The sequence below is a fragment of the Betta splendens genome, chromosome 2 (genome assembly GCF_900634795.4).
Source record: "Betta splendens chromosome 2, fBetSpl5.4, whole genome shotgun sequence".
NCBI lineage: Eukaryota > Metazoa > Chordata > Actinopteri > Anabantiformes > Osphronemidae > Betta > Betta splendens.
Genome location: NC_040882.2, coordinates 5,493,291 through 5,512,184, shown reverse-complemented (window position 1 = coordinate 5,512,184; position 18,894 = coordinate 5,493,291). Strand labels below are relative to the sequence as shown.

The 18,894-nt window shown below is 42.6% G+C and overlaps 4 protein-coding genes across 10 annotated transcripts in view; 3 read left to right on the top strand and 1 right to left on the bottom strand.

The window, feature by feature from the left end:
• Positions 1–12,755, top strand: part of LOC129603781 (protein NYNRIN-like) — a 54,826-nt gene extending 42,071 nt beyond the window's left edge. Inside the window, exon 2 of the mRNA XM_055506784.1 lies at positions 12,718–12,755. The gene's annotated coding sequence lies outside the window, so the exon portion shown is untranslated. The remainder of the gene's footprint in view (positions 1–12,717) is intronic.
• Positions 1–18,894, bottom strand: part of LOC114866447 (NACHT, LRR and PYD domains-containing protein 12-like) — a 128,763-nt gene that overhangs the window by 21,490 nt on the left and 88,379 nt on the right. The window contains exon 4 of one of the 4 annotated variants that reach the window (XM_055506777.1): positions 9,373–9,463. The exons of the other annotated variants lie outside the window; for them this stretch is intronic. Within the exon in view, the coding sequence (XP_055362752.1) occupies positions 9,373–9,463 (91 nt within the window). The remainder of the gene's footprint in view (positions 1–9,372; positions 9,464–18,894) is intronic. 4 annotated transcript variants of the gene reach the window in all.
• The window catches only part of LOC114847412 (gap junction Cx32.2 protein-like), a 69,011-nt gene continuing 65,723 nt past the window's right edge, over positions 15,607–18,894 (top strand). For 2 of the 3 annotated variants that reach the window (XM_055506795.1, XM_055506799.1), the window contains exons 1-2: positions 15,610–15,753; positions 16,228–16,302. The gene's annotated coding sequence lies outside the window, so the exon portion shown is untranslated. Of the gene's footprint in view, positions 15,754–16,227; positions 16,303–18,894 lie in introns of all 3 variants that reach the window. The other variant, XR_008693998.1, reaches the window with a different exon arrangement.
• LOC121202079 (gap junction Cx32.2 protein-like) lies at positions 16,844–18,848 on the top strand. 2 transcript variants are annotated; one of them, XM_041069775.2, is made up of 7 exons: positions 16,844–16,922; positions 17,048–17,365; positions 17,457–17,635; positions 17,724–17,795; positions 17,925–18,002; positions 18,171–18,356; positions 18,473–18,843. In XM_041069775.2, the coding sequence occupies exons 2-7, from the start codon at positions 17,122–17,124 to the stop codon at positions 18,611–18,613; spliced, it is 900 nt and encodes a 299-aa protein (XP_040925709.2). In that variant the 5' UTR covers positions 16,844–16,922; positions 17,048–17,121; the 3' UTR covers positions 18,614–18,843. The 2 variants fall into 2 exon arrangements, with proteins under 2 accessions (XP_040925709.2, XP_055362765.1); XM_055506790.1 differs by lacking the exon at positions 17,724–17,795 and having other exon boundaries at positions 18,473–18,848.

The window sequence follows — 18,894 nt, the reverse complement described above, 5'->3', positions numbered from 1 at the left end:
GGTAGGAAACTTCAATCTATAATCATAGTTTAACGTTAGTATCGATTGTGCTGGACTATTGCTAAAAAACTAGAGATATTTTACATTTTGACTGCATTCTACTAGACGCAGCCTCTTTCCCATTGTAGGCTTTTTTTTAGTATGAAAGTGCATTTGTTGTGTGTGTAACTGTTAACGTGAATATTCAACTGACTGCTAAAGACATGAACATGCAGCCTCATGTTATTCATCTGATGCTTTCTCAAACTCACACATTGCATATTCAAGCCATTGATGTTTTTGTTGCCAAATTGGTCATATTTCATATGTTTTTTCATGCTCTCTCTCTTGTTGAAGTTACATGAATGTTGCAGTTTGCACAATAAATGTTCTTATATTTTCATATTTTGTTTGATGATGTGCATGTTGTGTCTTTCAAGAGGCTCTTGAGTAAATAAATGGTTTCTTAGCTGTTGTGTAAAAGTAGTGACAGCTGTTTTTCTTTATTCCACTATGACACAACACGTTTTCTGTGCGCACTGGTTGAGGTGTTTGCGTCTGCGTCACTGATCTGAGATCATTTCTCATCAGATCAAACGAGCGCTGTTTGAGGGTACGGGTGCACATGTCACAAATATTCAGTTTTACACTCTGCGAACATTTAACATTTACATTTATATATAATATTTAGATTTTCATTTAACATTTACATTTGTTATATTATTATTGTTTATATTTAGACTTTTTCACATTTAGCTAAATATGAGAAAACTAGTTATACAGGCTCCTTTCACATTCAGCACCCCATAAGTCACTAGTTACTAAATGTTATAATGAAGCAGAATGTGCTGTACAGCAGCTTAATGACCAGCTAAATCTATTCCTCTTCACTTTGTCGACCAGGAGCCTTTTTGTGTAAAGTTTCTGTGTTTGTTTTCTAATGCTTCCTTCAACAGTCCAAGGTCAGTTATAGGCTCACTCAACTCTAGATTTCCCAAAGTATGAGTGCAGAGACTGACTGTCCCTATGTTCCACCAGTTCTTATAATACAAGGATTATTGATAAAGCATATGTACTTTACTCTGTGGTGTTGATTTAACCCTCATGCCCTCCTCCAAAAAACTCCCTTTGGAGATCATTGCTTTTTTTGCCACGCTCATGAAAAATGCTATAAAAATCTTTCATACATGAATATATTTTTTAAACTTTTGGAAATCACTTAAACAACTTCACACCTGCTTAAAAGTGCCTTACTTGTAGTTACTTTCAGAATTTTAAACGTGCTGCTTAATTATAAGCTTGTTGCTTGTTTTATATTCATGCTACACAATTTAGTCAACAGCTGCCACTGCTTGGTGTTCCACAGAGAGGAACTTTGAAAATTTGAAATGCTGTGGAGTTTTATAAACCACACCAAATTGAGACTCTGTTGGACTAGATGGCAGGGTAATTTTTTGGCCACAAGAAGTCGCCAAACTCAACAACAGCCAGTCATTATAATGTTTTAGAACTAAACTGCTACAGTACAAACTTTTAATTGTTGCTCAGATTAGATACAGCCTTACTGACTAAACCCCTATTGGGAAATCTACAGATACGAAACACTAGACCACTCAACTTAGAGATGGCCTGATGTAAAAAAGGGAGGGCCCATATGAACACACACACACACACACACACACACACACACACACACACACACACACACACACACACACACACACACACACACACACACACACACACACACACACACAAACTGAACAGATTTGCCATAAAACACTAGACAAAGTCTAAAACAGGGGCAGTTACTCTGCAGTTTTTTTCTTGCCACGAACAAATCTGCCAAATCTAACAGTAAGAAAAAAAATCTCTGCACACACTAACAGGATAATCATAAAAAATCTTACTAAGACACAAAATAAACTGACTCATGAACCGAGGAGGAGAAACCTTAAATACACAAAACCAGGACACAGGTGCAAGTGATGAAGATAATTACCAGATACAATTCATATAAGTCTAAAATAAATTGGTTGAACTGAAAGCATTGAAAGTTTCAATATATATATTCCAACACATAAGGATGTGTTGCACCAGGAAGACATTAGCATTCGTAGCACCATGAAACAGTAGAAGAGTCCCACTAAGAATTTATTCCTCATCATCAGTGACACTTATGAATAAATCAGTGTTTATCTTTTCCTTTAACCCTCATGCTTCCTTCATTTTTGTACTTTACGTACTTGGCGTTTTTTATGTTTTCAGTTGCTGATCATTTTGGCTGTGTTACAGATGCTGGCATGATTTTTGTCAGAAATGTTTTTTTTTCTATGAATTTTTGAAATCCATTATCTTTTTTACTTCTATTGTCATTTATCATTTATAGAGAAAAAAAACCTTCATCAGAACCAGGTTCAGGTGGAGGAGAGAGAACAGCAACGTGTTATTGATGGAGTTATTGATGTGAAACAGTCTTATCACAAGAATCACACTGAACCATGAAGCTTGTGTAGAATCACTTCAGCTTCGTGTTTGTTGATTCACTGTATCTCATAAAATGCTGAAACACGAGAAGCTTTTGCAGCATTTTTATAATGTCATGTTATAATGATGTGAGCTGTCAATCATTATCTGCACTGACTCTGCTTTCAGATTTTCTGTCTGTTTAATTCAGGGCTGGACTCGAAATCCAGTAAATGGAGCTTTTTGTCCTGCTTCACCCTCCTGCAACCTTCAAATGTCAGCACATGGATCATCAGACACCTGCAGCCATATTTCTGTCAGAAGTAGAAGCAGCAGAGCTTGTTTGGTGCTTGGTTTTCCTGGAACCACATCCTCAGTTCTTGCAGCTCATCCTGTTCATTGAACAGTCAGTGGGTTTCTCCATGTTTGTCTCCAGGTGAGAAGCTGCTTCACTGCTCCCAGCATCACTGGTCTGGAAACACGCTGCTGCCTCCTACTGGTCCAACATAACAGCCACTATAGAGGAGGCGTAAGCAGCTACACGACTGGAACACTGAGGAGAGATGGAGACGAGGAGACGAGGAAACAGAACCAGTGGTTGGAAGAGTCCACCCAGAACCAGCTCACGTTCTGGCTTCTGACACGTTGGTCTGGAAATCAGTTCATTATATGAAACAATGGCTCTTTATCCTGGATCATAAATGAAGGATGTTAAAAGCATAAAGATCCAAGTTGTATTAAAAAAAGATGTCACTTTAGAATGAAGCAGGTTGTGATTCTAGTTGAAAAAAAAGTGAAGAAAAGTGAAAACTCTGAACAATAAAAAGGATTTAATTTGGACAAAAACCATGTGAACAACAGAAATCTCTTTTGATACACAGGAAACATTTGTAGGTTATAGTTAAAATTTATGACAGAGCTAAATACATTTGGGTTGGGTTTTAAGGCCCCTCCTTAAAGGTGAGCACCATCTAGTGGCCTGATGGAGTATTTACTCATTACACGTTCATTACAGCAAAACACAAAGCAAAAGCAGGCGGACACAATGAAGCAAAACTGTTAAATGTTAACATGTCCTCACTGACTGTGGTGAACATGGAAGTAGAGAACCTGCAGACGGATCCATGGTCTCTGATAGAGACACATCCAACGTTCTCTGACCAGGGTTTCCATTAGAGAAGCAGAGCCGTCAGTCTGGTCCCTCTCTGATCTAATTGGGCCAATGGTTCTAGAAGCTAAAGCCCATTTGTTGTCCTGTAGCTCTTTGAGCCCAGGATGGTTAGAAAACAACAAAGCTCCAGCTGGTAGTAAGTCCTCAGTCACTGACCTCTAGAGGAGCCTGAAGTAGAATTACAGTCAACACTGTCCCCGATGTCTAACTACTGCACCACACACTCATTTTGTCTTATTGTTCTGGTTTCTGTTTCAGCCTGTTGTGTAGGACGCTCTGCTCCCAGTAACATGGACCAGTCAGAACCTCCACACACACACACTGCTGCTGCTGCTTCTACAACGGGATCATCTCCAGCTGCAGAGAGAATGAGAGCAGAGAGCAGATCAGTGAGTGTCTACAGAGACTCCCTTCATCATCTGTCACATCCAGGACAAAGAGCAGCAGGACTTCAGTCGTGTTCACAGCACAAGTGGAGCAGCTTCCTTTCAGCTCATCTTAACATCTTGGACTGAAGCATCAAGTCTGCTGACTCTGCACATATCCCTCCAGTCCACAGTAAAACAAACTGCTGAGTCATGGCTTTAGAGACGACTTCCTGTTGGTCCATCACAGACAGAGTCGCTGTGTGGTGACCAACATCTTCTCTGCTTTGAAACATCAGCTGACACAGAAACATGAGAAGCTTTGGAGCAACTAATGACAGAAGGACACAGACACAGATGTGATGACTGGACTTCAGCAGAGGTTCTGCTCTGGACCAGCACCACATAGTTACTACATGGAACCATGGTTCTATCAGCCAGACTGATCTCAGAGCTGTGACACACATGAACCTGATCAGTAGTTAGTGTTGATGCTACGACACTTTGATGAGTGACTGGAGCTTTACAGGAAACACTGGATCTCTGCTGTGACACTAACTGAGTTTAGTCCAATACTGCTGAAAGCAGCACCGACTGACGCCAACCTCTACTGACCTCAGAGTCTGCAGTCCATAGTCTGGACTCTGCACCAGGTCACGAAGAGCCTTCACTGATGAATCCTGCAGGTGGTAGTCAGTCAAGTCCAGTTCTGTCAGATGTGACGGGTTGGACTTCAGAGCTGAGACCAGAGAATCACAGCTGATCTCTGACAAACTGCATCCACTCAATCTGAATAAAGAATCAAAGATGTGGATCAAAGCATTAATAATGTGTTAGATTTGTCCTGATCACTGATGTTTAGTCTAAAATGAGCAGAGTGACTTTGTGCTTGTGTTGTTGTGTCGTCACGATCTCAGCTTCTCCACATCATCCACATGTCAGCACAACATTTATACACCTGTAGATGTCAGCACTGATTCATAAGCTGCTGCTGGAACCAGTAGAAAACCAGACGTGTTGGATCAAAGACTTCATCTGGTTCCTTTCATTCATCGTCTTCTCTCTAAATCTGAACTATTCTGTGTCGTCTGATGGAAAATGTTCAGACTAATGTTTGGATCAAACTCCAAACTGACCATTATTGATGAAGTGAATCATCTTTAGAACTGATCCCAGTCAGATGGATGTTCTCTCCTCTGGTTCTACGTGGAACCTAGAACCTTCTGTAGCAACATGTCTGCAGCCTCATATTCATGCTCCTGTTTCCTGCTTGTGTCTCTACAAAGTGACATCATTGTCTGACAGGAAGCATCACACACAGGTTGAAGTGTCGCCTGTTGATGGAGACGAATCAGACGCCACTAAAGATCCTTCAAACATGTGGAGACATGATTTACTCTGAGTCTCTGCTGCTGAGTCACATTTAAAGGAAAAGACGTCACAAACTTCTGTTCATGAGTTTCACAGACTTTACAGAGTCACAACAACCTGTCAATCATTCCTGCAGGTTTCTGACACGAGACTTCTTTCATTCTAGACTCAAGTGGAGACGTTGGAAGTGATGAGCTGAAAAACACTGACCTCAGAGTCTCCAGTCGACAGTGAGGACTCTCCAGTCCAACACACAGAACCTTCACTGATGAGTCCTGCAGGTTGTAGTTGTAGCTCAGGTCCAGATGTGTCAGATGTGACGGGTTGGACTTCAGAGCTGAAGCCACAACTTCACAGTGAGTCTCTGTGAGTCCACATCTAGAAAGTCTGTGATGACAGAAAATATAAAGTCTATAAATGTGAAGTGTCTGTGACACAAACTGACTTCATGAATGTTGATGCTGAAGCAGCTGTAGCTCAGTTGGTCTCATCCATCACAGAGTGTGAAACTAAGCTAAAGCTAAAATTTCTCTGTTGGATTTGACTTAAAGCTCCACCGAGCAAAGAAAGACAGAAGATCTTGATCTTCACTAACTTTACAGCTGCTTTGATCTGATCCTCAACAAAGACGTCTTCTAGGAACCAGTAGTTGATGTTTTCACTCTGTGAACGTTTAGATTCTGTGTGAAGTGTTTCTCTTTAACACTGAGGCCTCAGCTTCATGTTGCTGTAGAATAATAATGATCACATTAACGTTGGACTTACCGAGCCTTTCTGCAGTTCCTCACAGCTGGAATCAGTCTCCGTCGTCCCTCCTCTGATGTGTTGTACTGGCTCAGGTCCAACTCATCCAGAACCTCCTCTGACATCTGCAGCATGTAGGCCAGAGCTGAGCACTGGATCAAGGAGAGTTCCTTCCATGATCTGTTCTCTGACTTCAGGAACTCTTGGATCTGTTGATGGACTGAGTGGTCGTTCATCTCCATCAGACAGTGGAAGATGTTGATGCTTCTGTCTGGACAGATTCTATCACTGTTCATCTCCTTCAGGTTGTTGATGATTCTCTGGATGGTTTCTGGATTGTTCTCTGTGTGACCCAGCAAACCTCCTAAGATTCTCTGGTTGGACTCCAGACAGAGGCCATGAAGGAAGCGAACAAACAGGTCCAGGTGGCCACTTGGACTGTGGAGGGATTTAAACATTGTTCTACCCACGACAACATCCAGACATGAGAAACTTTCAGAATGAAGCTCAGCACTTTGATTTCCAAACACCTGTTTTTTTGTTTTTAAATTTGATTTGCTCTGTCTGGAGTCTTTCAGGAAGCTCTCCAGTTTCTTCATTTTCCCATTTTTGTAACAGATCATCATGTGAACAGCAGCCAGAAACTCCTGAACGCTCAGATGAACAAAGCTGAACATCTTGTCCTTGGTTTTCCTCCCTCGCTCCTGTTTAAAGATCTCTGTGAACACTCCTGAACACACTGAGGCTCCTCTGACATCGATGCCGCTCTCTTTCAGATCTTCCTCATAGAAGATCAAGTTTCCCTTTAGCAGCTGCTTAAAAGCCAGTTTAGCCAATGACTTGATGTAGTTGCTGCTCTGTTCTGGTCCGTACTTGTCTTTAGTCCGATCCATCTGAAACCCCAGGAACTCTGCGTACATCTCCGTCAGGGTCTTGGGCAGCTCTCCTCCCTCTCTGGTTTCCAGCAGATCCTCCAGAACCGTAGCAGTGATCCAGCAGAAGACTGGGATGTGGCACATGATGTGGAGGCTCGTGCCGTCTTGATGTGGGACATGATTGTTGTTGCTCTGCTCCTCATCTGTGAATCTCTTCCTGAAGAACTCCTCCTTCTGTGGGTCAGTGAACCCTCTGACCTCCGTCACCACCTCAACAAAGTCTCCATGAATCTGATTGGCTGCTGCAGGTCGTGTGGTGATCCAGATGCGAGCAGAGCGTAGTAGTTTTCCTCTGATGAGGTTTGTCAGCAGCTCATCCACTGAGGTGGACTCTGTGACGTCACGTTGACCCGTCTCCCTCTCACTGGTGCTACAGTCCAGTTGGAGGCGACTCTCGTCCAGTCCATCAAACACAAACAGAAGTTTGAAGCTGCTCTTGTCATAGTTGCTGTTTCCTGATGACTGTAGATGTGTAAAGATGTAATTCAGAGCCTCCAGGCTGATGGACTCAGTTTCTGGGATACATTCATGAATGAGCTCTGACAAACTAAACTTCTGTCCCTTCAGTGGATTCAGCCGACGGAAGGTGAAGGGGAAAATCAGATGCACGTCTTGATTGGACCTTTGTTGGGTCCAGTCCAACACAAACTTGTTCACAAGGACTGTTTTTCCAATCCCAGCGATTCCATTGGTCAACACTGTTCTGATGCGTCTGTATTCACCAGGGGGATGTTTGAACAGGTCACTGGGCTTCACTGGCTCCTCTGCTGATCTTTGCTTCTGCTGTGTCGTCTCAACCTGTTGGACCTCATGCTGTGTGTTGATGTGTGAATCCGGCCCAGCTGTGATGTACAGCTCTGTGTAGATGTCATCCAGACGTTGGTCGACTTCTGACCAGCCTGGTTTCACACAGAAAAACTGGTCTTGGAGGTTTGATTGAAGCATCTGCTGGTAATATGTGATGGGCCGTGGCTCTGGCACTGGAACCATCAGATCTGGGTCCAACAAGACACAAAGAAGACAAAGTGTGAGGTGTCACAACAGCCTGAAACACAAAGAAGAACTTTGCTGTATCTAATTATTAAATCCTGGTCCACATTTGACCAACTTAACCTCCAACACATCAGTAAATGTGTGTTTGTGTATGTGATGTTAAATGTTGAGATAAATCCTCCTACTCTGCAGACAGTGAACCAGCTCCTCCTGCTTCATCCTCCTCAGGAAGTTCACTGTGATCTTCAGAAACGCGTCTCTGCTGCTCTTCCTCTGCTCTTCATCCTCACCATCCAACTCCTCCTCATCCTCCCTCTGACCCTCTAAGCATTCTGGGTAGTCTGGACTCAGAACCTTCTGGATCTTCTTCAGCTCCTTCTTCACAAACATGACAATGTTTTCCCCCAGCAGCTGGAACAGAAACTATATGAATGACCTGATCCAACTAAAACCATGGAGCCAAACATCAGATCCATGTTGGACACACTGACATCCACTGGTCTAAAAAGTGCAGCATGGAGATGATTGAACACAACACATGAACAGTAGTAGTTGTACATGTACAGACCATAAATATGGAGTCCAGCTGTGTTTGGTGCTGCTGGACAGACTGAGCACTGGGAACCTCTGAGCTCTGCTGGTCCACTCTGTGGAGGAACCATGAAGAATGAGTCCACACAGAGACACACACAAGGTAAAGGTCCATGAAGTGATGTTGGATGTGAGCAGTGAGTCAGAGACTCCCTGTAGTGGTGAAGGTTTACTGTCAGTCAGTGGCTTCAGTCTCAGCTCTGAACAACATATATCTCTGCCTCCATCACTGAACAAGGCTGAAGTGTTGGAACAAGGAGGCTGCTGGGATCAGACTGGTTGTACTGGGCAGCTCCCAGTGGATATAATTTGGACTGGGAACATTTAACTACTTCCTAAATTCATTGTTGGATGTCGGCTCTGGTGCCGACACTGAGGACAAACAGTTGTCTCCACTGCAACAACATCACAACTAAAGTCTCCAGTAGTAACTTTAATTTACTGCTGCAAGTGAAGAAGCTTCAAGACATTTGACCAAAACCTTCATGTAGAGACGTCAATAAACAGATTTGATCAGAGATGATCAGCTGCTTCCTTTGACGTCAGCACTTCATTAGAAGAGGAGCAGCCCCTGAGACCCTTTACAGGATCAGAGCTTTAGCTACTGCTGGATGGAGATTTGATCAATGATCAGAGTGAAGAAAGCTTCTCCTTCACATCAACACTTCAAACACAAACCAACCAGATCAACAAATGGAAACAACACAAATGTTTATCATCAGACATAGTTAGACTGTGCAGAATAATTCACACTCACTGTGACTCTGATACAGGTTGGTCTTTGAAATTAATGGCAACATCCTTTGACCAGTCGCTCTTGAAGGACACACAGCTGGGTCCAGGTCCAGGTTCAGGTTCAGGTCCAGGTTCAGCAGATCCTTGTCTCTGATGGGACCTGATAGAAAAACACCTACAGTGACTCTCACACATTGAGTCCTAAATGAGCAGTAACAGTAAATCAGTGATGTGTGTGTGACTTGGAGACAGAAGAGGAGACAGTCCTCACACTGGTTCATGCTGCTAGATTCACACTTTCTACCTTCATGTGGAGAAGAAACACAAATCATTCATCTGCACATCAACTCAAATCCTCTGACTCTAACTGCTGAGTTTATTGAACTGTGCAGAGAATACAGTTGAGGTTGACGTTTTTGGATAAAATTGCAATCAAAATTGTAGCAGAAGTGATGCAGAATCCTACATATTCTGTTTCTGTTTTTACTTATTGATGCATTAACTTCACTAATCCTGCATCTTCACTGAGCAGTTGGTCCAAAGCTGGAGCTGATTTTATCACTGTTTCTGTAACTGAGCTGCCTCATCTATAATAACACCATCAGTTCATGAGCTGGTTAATGTGTAACAAAGAGGTGAACCTTGTGCAGCAATGAGGTTTTATCTGATCTGATAATGACTGTCAAACAGAAACTCTGAAACCCTGGTCAGAGTCCAACAACCGTATCACATACACACTTCTTCAGATTCATAAAGACAGAAGATGGATAAACAGGAAAAAGAAGAAACTTAATGAGACAGAAAAATTTAATAAAATATTCTTTCTGATGCCAAAAGTTAAACCTGAATGTTTGACATTTTAACACAGATCTACTGTCGACACAAATGTTTTACTTGCTCCACATAAAAAGTCAGTTAATGTTTGACATGATTTTATTACAGTCAGTGTCATGGAGACCAGGTGCTGCAGGATGTAGTTTACTGCATCATCAGATGACCTGTTTCTCCTGTAGATGAACTGCAGGGGGTCTGTGATGTCCTTCAGATGCCTCAGCACCAGCTTCTCAAACGTCTTCATGACCACAGTCATCAGGCGACAGGTCTGTAGTCGTTCAGGCTGGTGATGGTGGACTTCTTAGGGAGGGGCACGATGGTGGACTGTAGGACACTGTAGACAGCTGCAGAGACCGGTTGAAGATCTCAGTCAGGATCGGTGCCGGCTGGTCAGCACAGACTCTGAGGCAGGTTGGGGAAACACAGTCAGGTCCGGGGGTCTTTCTGACGTCTCCTTCAGAAATTTCCAGTGCTGGCAGGGGGTCTGGTGACAGAGGGTGTGAGTGTTGGGGGTGTGGATGAGCCTATTGTGTGTCCAGGAGGTGTGAGGAGGTTCCTCTCAAACCAGCAGTAGAAGCTGTTGGTCGTCTGCCAGACGTTTGCTGGCCTCAGGGTGTGGAGATGGTTTCCTGTAGCTGGTGATGTGATGCAGGCGTCTCCAGACTGACACAGGGTCGTTAATGGATGAACTGTTCTGCAGCTTCTGACCATAGCGTCTTTTCTGGCCTGTACAGGGACCAGTACCACCTCTGTAGGCTTCTTCATTGGCCTGGAGCAGTCTTCTTGTTTGATGTGAACCATGGTTTGTTGTAGTTGTTAAAAGAACGTACAGTTTTTGTCTGTACACACATGTCCTCACAAAATCTGATGTATGATGTCACAGTGTCATTGAGCTCATGGATGTCTGTCACTGCGGCTTCAAAAACCTCCCAGTCAGTGGAGTCAAAGCAGCCGTGCAGCTCCAGTTTGACTCCTCCGTCCACCTTTTCACCGTCCTGACCACAGGTTCACAGGTTCTGGATTTCTACTGTAGGTTGTGATGAGGTGAAGCAGACAGTGGTCAGAGAGGCCCAGTGCTGCACAGACACAGCGTAGGCGTCCTTTAACACAGTGTAGCAGTGGTCAGTGTGTTCAGTGTTTTTGTGTTGAGGAGCAGAAGCTCGTCCATCTTATTTACCAGGGAGCGCACGTTAGACAGGCGCATTGACGGGAGCGGTGTGCGCGCGCCCCGCGGTCTTAATCTTACGAGCGCACGCGCGCTTCCCTCGTCTGCGCTTCCTGAAGATCCGATAGAGCTGAAGTACAAACCGTAGGGAAGGTTCCAGGAGATGAATGTTCTAGATTCAGGAGTTCCTCTCTGGAGCAGCTAATCCGTGAAGCCATGAGTGGTTGCACAAAATACAACGAAAACACTACAACCAGCAAAACGGTAAAGGAGCAGAGAGACGAGGCTGCCATCTGCGGCGCCACCTTGTCATAAAACTATATGACTATATAATGTACATGTCAACAACTAAACGTCAATAAGACACAAACAATTGCTACAAAGCTTCTACACCAGAAAACACAAACTAAAGATCCTACAGACGAAGGGAAAGAATCAAACAAAGCGAACTTACAGTTGTTTCGCAGAGCAGAAGACGACGACTCTCTTCACACCTGAAACAGGTGAACTGTTACCTGGACCGGAAGCAGGAAACAGGGGCAGATTTTCACAATAAGAGACATCATCTTCCATGATCGACTGAAAGCTGGGATTTCGTTGCTGGAGATAAATGTTAGTGATTGTAGTGAGAGAAATTGTCTGATTTGAAGTAATTAAGTAATGGTTTAAACAGTGTTTTACTGTCAGTGATGAACTGAGCATGAAGGAAACAGAACCACTGTTTGTAGAAACCTTTAGGAAGCAGGACAAGCTGTGAAAACCCAGTTCACAGTGTGAATAACACTGAATGTTGCATCAGTGTGATAGATGTGTGTGGAGTCAGAGACCGGCTGAGGTGGAACTGGGTTCAAACTGGGTTTGTTGTTTAAAGGCAGCTGGTTGAGTCGAGTGAGGCAGGACTGGACTCTGGATCAGGGCGTCATCAGTGAGAAGCAGACTGATGTTAGAGCAGCTCAGTAACAATGAACAGACTGAGACAGGAAGTGAACTCACTGACATCACCTGATAACTGAGCCAGGAGGTGGAGGAGCAGAGCAAAGGGTCGTTCACAGGTTCTGAGCAGATTGGATCCCCAGTGATCGGAACCAGTTCACGTTGGCTCGTCCTGCTTTCTTACATACGGATCCAACAAGAACCACAACTTTAGCTTTTGAATATCTTTTTTTGTGTTTATTGTTTTTATTACAGTTACAGACTCACAGTCTGTTATTGGAAAATATGTTTCTTCCTTATTCTATGCAGTTATTATATGATTTATGACTTATGTTCTGCAATTAATATCTTTGTTTTATGTATTTGACATTTTACCTCATTGTTCAATGCTTGTCTCTGCCTCATAGACTCTGGACTCTAGCTCCCAAACCCAAGGCCGGGGAGTTGTGTCTCTGTCTGTTGAGACCTAGCGCTCCTTCCTCTCTGACAGTCAGACGTCAAAGATGCAGGTGTGAGAATGTACACAAATCCACACACACAGTGACAGGGATGAGATGGTGCATCAGTCTGATTGGGCCACACAGATGTTCCACTGTAGTCGGACAGAGGGGTTAAAAGGCAGAAGCAACTTGAGGATCGTGGGCTCTTTGCATCACACCTTCGTGGTGTGTGCACTGATCTCCCAGCTGGTTTCTGCTTTGTTGATTTGCACGATCAACATCCATGCTTTTGATTTTCTTTCCCCATTATTTTTATTTTCCTTTATTTTTATAATAAATCACACAAAAGACAACTCTCTCATCTGCCTCTTTATGGGAAATTTCCACAACACATAAATAGACATGTTTTTTCTTGTGTTCATGTTTAGTTTTGCCTGTAGTGTTACGGAGTGTTTTAGGTTTATGTAAGTGATAGTTTTTTCCTGCACTGCAGTGATTTTTAGTTCTTGCGTTTTGTGTTGGAACTGAGACCTGCTTTGCAGTGGTTTTGTGTTTAATAAACTGACTCACGTAAACTATTATTTCCGTGTTTTGGATCGTGCACTTGGGGTCTCCCTCCTGTTTCCCTGCTACCTGGTCAGCCGGTTGTGGTCAGGTAAGTGTGCAGGGAGACTGAGTGTTTTACTAGTGTGACGTGTCCGTGTGGTGCTGGATGCACGTTGGCCTCGGTGCCAAAATCCTCCCGCTCAGTGAGAGCTGTACAGTAGTTTCCCCGCTAGAAACGGGTGCTGTCGTTCCTCCATCTCCACCTCATCTCCTCTCTGTCCTCAATCAAACGGTTTCGGTCGGAACCGACGGGGCGAGTCGTAACATTCCGAGTCTGTAAAAACTGTAGGAAAGGTTCCAGGAGATGAATGTTCTGGGTTTAGGAGTGCTTCTCTGGAGTAGAAAATCAGTGAAGCTGTGAGTGGCTGCATAAAATAAACTAAAAACACCAAAAAAGTAGAAGGTCCTGAGGAGCGGAGAGCTGAGGCTGCCATCTGCAGCGCCATATTGGATGTAATCAAGGAGAGATTCCAACTAACTCAGTTGTGTTAATGTTAAACAACTAGCAGCAGCATCAGTGCTGTATTGAAATAGCGTTTGGTTACCAAATAATGTGGTTTTTGCGCTTAAGCAAGTTTCAGTTTATCATATCCTTCTGTTCTACGTTCCAAGGTCGTGGTTTTAAATCTAGCTGAAGGAGTTGTGTGCCGGCCTCAAACCCAGATAAATAGAGTTTGTCAGGAAAGGCATCGCGCACAAAAGAACTTGCCATCTAACAAATTTCCAACAAGAATGAGACAGAGCTCCTGGTGGATTCAGTTCAAAAAACATTTTCATTACAGTGTCTCTGTTAACAGAGTTTTTTTCTAAAGGCCAACGACACTGTCCAACTGTTTGGTATCGAAAATGCCAAGAAATACGTGGAAGAACTATAATAACAACAGTTCCTGAAGAAAATGCACTGTTAAAGCTCTAATGCTAAATATGTTCCTGTACAATTGCAGATGATTGTCTACAGTTCTATTGTTGTAGCATTAACACTAAAATGTTATCCGTTACAACTTTTACTGAACAATGTTTTTACTGATCGGTTGCTTTGAACACGTTAGAATCAAAGCAAAATATGTAAAACATTAAGTTAATTGAGTCATCGCACTGCAGATTTAATTCTTTAATTCTTTTCAGCATGTGCAACTCTCATTTTTCATTATAGCAGAATTTGTAACAGTTTGCCTGATGCTAAATGTTCAGAGAAAATATATGTTAAACAAATAGGTAACTGATGTACAACACACAGATGTCTAACCGAGGCTCATAGCGGTATGCAATGCGCATAATGCAAAGGTAAATCCTTTTCACATACGACAACAATACCTGTGTTAGTCAGTTCTTTTACCTTTATACTGACACTTTGGCTTCCTGGCTCATTTTTTAGTTCACAGTTAACAACAGTGACTGTTTCATTTTCTTTCTGTTTCAGAATGATGGTGAATGAGGGACCATGAGGGTGTGTCTGATGCAAGGTTTATGTGGCAGATATGATGGCAATTAATGAGCATATGTGAACACAATCACAGTAAACACAGCAATCTGCAATGAATGACCTTTTGAGCCATTGCCACCCATGTGACAACACCTCAGGACAGAGGTCATGCATGGAACATGAAATTGATTACAACGCAATAAATAAATATGTAGGAGGAAACAACATGCTGTTGGTACATTGTCTAGAAGCTCATATTAAAAATATATTAAAATTATAATGGAGTTGATTATCCTGTTGTCATCTAGATGCACATAATTGACAAAGTTATAAATCATTTGAAGAAGAACTGAACAGATGCGACTGAAGACATGAATAAGTCTGGCTGCAGTGGAGGAGTGTTGTAATAAATTAGACATGTTCTGTTTATCTCAAGTGCAGCGAGGCCTGTTAAGGGTGAAATTATCCGGGTCTGACGTCATAGTAAATAGCCTGTTACATGTTCATGAACTACTGTATTGGTCTATTACTAAACTTTTCTTTGAGTTTACATTGTCTGACTGTGCAGCAGTAAAAGCAAAAAACAGTTTACTCTGGCAACATGAGAGTGTGGAAAAGGAAACAACAAGTACACAGAAACAGCACAGATTCAACACTGAGCTCAGTTCTTCACTGCAGCTACTGTATGAGCGAAGATGAACCTGTTTATCTGCGTGAGCAGTTTCAGGGTCAGTCACCACACAACTGTGGAAAAGAGTATATGCAACATTCAGGTCATACACTGGTCAAGTTCATGATCTCCAGTAGAAAGGTTCCATTATCGCACATTCTCGTGTCTCTGTGTGGATTCCTGTCGCTGACTCCTTTCCCTTGATAGTTTAGTTTTTTAGGAAAAGAGGAGGGGCTTCATCAGAACAGTTTATCCAGTGTGCTGTGTCTCACATGCAGACCTGAACTCTCCTCCTGGATTAGCTGTTTTATTTTGGTGAATCAAGACAGAAAGTGGCTGAGTTATAAAATATATTATTTAAGTGTAAATATGTTTATAAACTGTCTTTAATTTGTGGATTTGTTGATAATATTGGAGAATCATTTGATTTTACTTTAATGTGTTTCAATTGTGAAATATAACAAACTACATTTATTCAGTTTTAGAGGTTCTGGATACAATGTGTAGTTCAATACAGCATTCAAACATTGTTCATATATTAGTATTGACACTTTTCTAATACATTTCTAATAGCTATATTATAGTATGTAGTAATATATTTTTAGTATTACAGTTTTAGTTTAGATTTAGTATGCTAACTTTATAAATGATGCTGCTTCTGGAATCTGCATGTTTAGAGACAGATTGTAAACATCTGCAGAACAGTTTACAAGAAACAGCTGGATGTGTTTCCAGGAATTTACAAAAGACTGGACTGAGGCCAACAGATTTTAAACAAGCTGGTTTTCTATTTTCCACTACAACAGGAACAATGAGGAGCCAGAAGCTGGGTTTCCTGTCCAGGCTGCTCTGCAAATGGCCTCCACAGTCGACTCTCATCGGTGCGTTCACTGCATTAAACTGACTTTATTCGTGGGAGAGTAAGTGTTGATTTATGGACGCCTGGTTCCTTTTCACAGGTAAATCAGTGCTTCCTGTGATCCTGCTGGTCAGACTGGTGATACTGGGAGTTGCAGCACATACGGCCTGGGGGGATGATGACAAGTTTGAGTGTAATTCTAGGATGCCAGGCTGTAAAGAGGTCTGTTACGATCAGCTCACACCTTTGGCTGCTACACGTTTGTGGACACTACAGGTGAAAAACACTTACTTTTTTAGTTGTTGAAAATGAAAATGTGATACAAATGTAACATTTTCTTGTAAAAAAATTACTAACTATTAAAATATTTAACAATTCTAACCATAATGTCATTGCTTCTTTTAGCTGCTTTTAGTTTTGTCTCCGGGTCTAGTTTTCCTCTGCTACTTGCTCCACTTGATCAACCAGGACAATCAGTTCAGACGACACCGTTCAATTTAATATGTTTCGATTTTTATCGTCAAACAAACATATTTCTAATGTGTCATGTTTGTTTTTAAGGTAAAGAAGGCTGATGGTAAGGTCAAAGGTCACGCTCTGGGCATGTACCAGGCCTGCATGGTGTCTGTAATACTGATAGAGGTGAGAGACACGCACGCACGCACGCACGCACGCACGCACGCACGCACACACGCACACACACACACACACACACACACACACACACACACACACACTCATCACTCCACCTGTTTGTTCTGTTGCAGGTTGTGTTTGTATTGATACAGTCACTACTCTACGGCTTCTGGCTGCGTGTGACCTACAGCTGTTCAAGGTTTCCATGTTCCCACCAAGTCGACTGTTTTGTTCCTCGTTCGGGGCAAAAGACCAGTTTCCTCTTCATCATGTTCATCACATCCTGTGTTGTTTTCTGCTGCTGAGCGCCGTGGAGCTGATCTGTGTGATGGTGAGGAACAAGCAGCAGCACGGAGCGGACGTCGTTCAGTCGGGGTCAGAGGTCACAGAGGATCCAAGCTTCCTGGAGCATCTGCTGAGCCTGTGGCACTGTCACTCCAGCCTCTTAGGTACAATCAAAACAAAGCCAATCAATCAATTACAAAGTCGGGACATTTGTTTGTGTCAGTGAAGGTGGATGACTGTGTTTCTCTTTCCCAGGTAAAACAAGCCTCCCAGTGTTGCAGCTGATCCGTGTGGTTATGGTGGGAGCAGCGGTGCAGCCGGTCTGGGACAAAGAGTTCACAGGATTTGTTTGTGACACTCAACAACCAGGCTGCACTCACGCTGCATTCAGTCACATCTTCTCTTTGTCTTTGCATCAGTACTGGACTCTGCAGGTAAAACTGTTATAACACTATAGAAGCCAACTGGGCAAATATGTAACTAAATATAAATAATAGGTGACAAACTCTCCTGTGTCTTCAGGTGGTTCTGATTTTGGCTCCTGGTCTGATTTTTCTTTGCTACTTGGTTCATGTCATCATGCAGAATAAAAAGGTGCAGAGAAAAAGCCATTAAGATTTTAAAAATGTAAAGGTGGTTGTGTTAATGTAAGAAACAAAAAGATTTGCATTCAATGAAAGCAGCAGTGACAGATTTTGTGTGGCTTTGTTTATTTCCCCTCAGTGCGACCAAGGAGCTCAGGTTAAAGGTCACGTCCTCAGGGCTTATCTGGGTCTCCTGTCAGCAGGTGTTCTGCTGGAGGTGAGTCTGAAATCAGCAAGATGTTCAAAAGTCCAATACTAAACATTACTGTGACACATCTAGGGCTGATTGGGACATTATCAACAGTTTTAGGAGAGTTTTGTAAACTGTGTGTGTCTGTGTTTATGACAGATGTGTTGTTCACCTGCTGCATTTCTCTTTCCTCAGGTGGGATTTGCTCTGTTTCAGGCTGTAACATTCGGCTTCTACCTGTCCAACACCTATAAATGTGGCATGAATCCATGTCCGGGTCAAGTCGATTGTTACATGTCCCAGACAACAGAGAAGTCGTGGTTCATCGTCATCATGTTCACTGTGACGTGTCTGTCAGGCCTGTTTACGCTGATAGAGCTGGTGCGTTCACTGAACAATGACAATTTTGTACATTATGAAAGTTAAGACCATACGTCTCCTTTTCCGTGTGAATGAAAAGGTTTTGACTCGATGCTGAACTTGTCTCTGTCCCACAGTGTGTGGTGCTGATCAGAGCGAGACCCTGGAACAAACAGCAGAACAACAAGATCTCAGAGACGTCTGGATTTCAGATGGACCTCAAAGAAGAAGGAGCCACTGCAGAGAGCAATGAAAGCAGCTCTAAACTCAACATCTGAACTGGGAGGAAGAGAAGGTTGTTGTGAGGATGAACTCTCAAACCTGTGTGACTCCTTGACACTTGTAATTTTGTACCTGTATGAGATTATTTTAATTTTTTTTGTGATATGCAATGTTTTTTGACACAATAACAAAATGTACATTGTCTACATATGTGTTGTGGAAATTTCCCATAAAGAGGCAGATGAGAGAGTTGTCTTTTGTGTGATTTATTATAAAAATAAAGGAAAATAAAAATAATGAGGAAAGCAAATCAAAAGCATGGATGTTGATCGTGCAC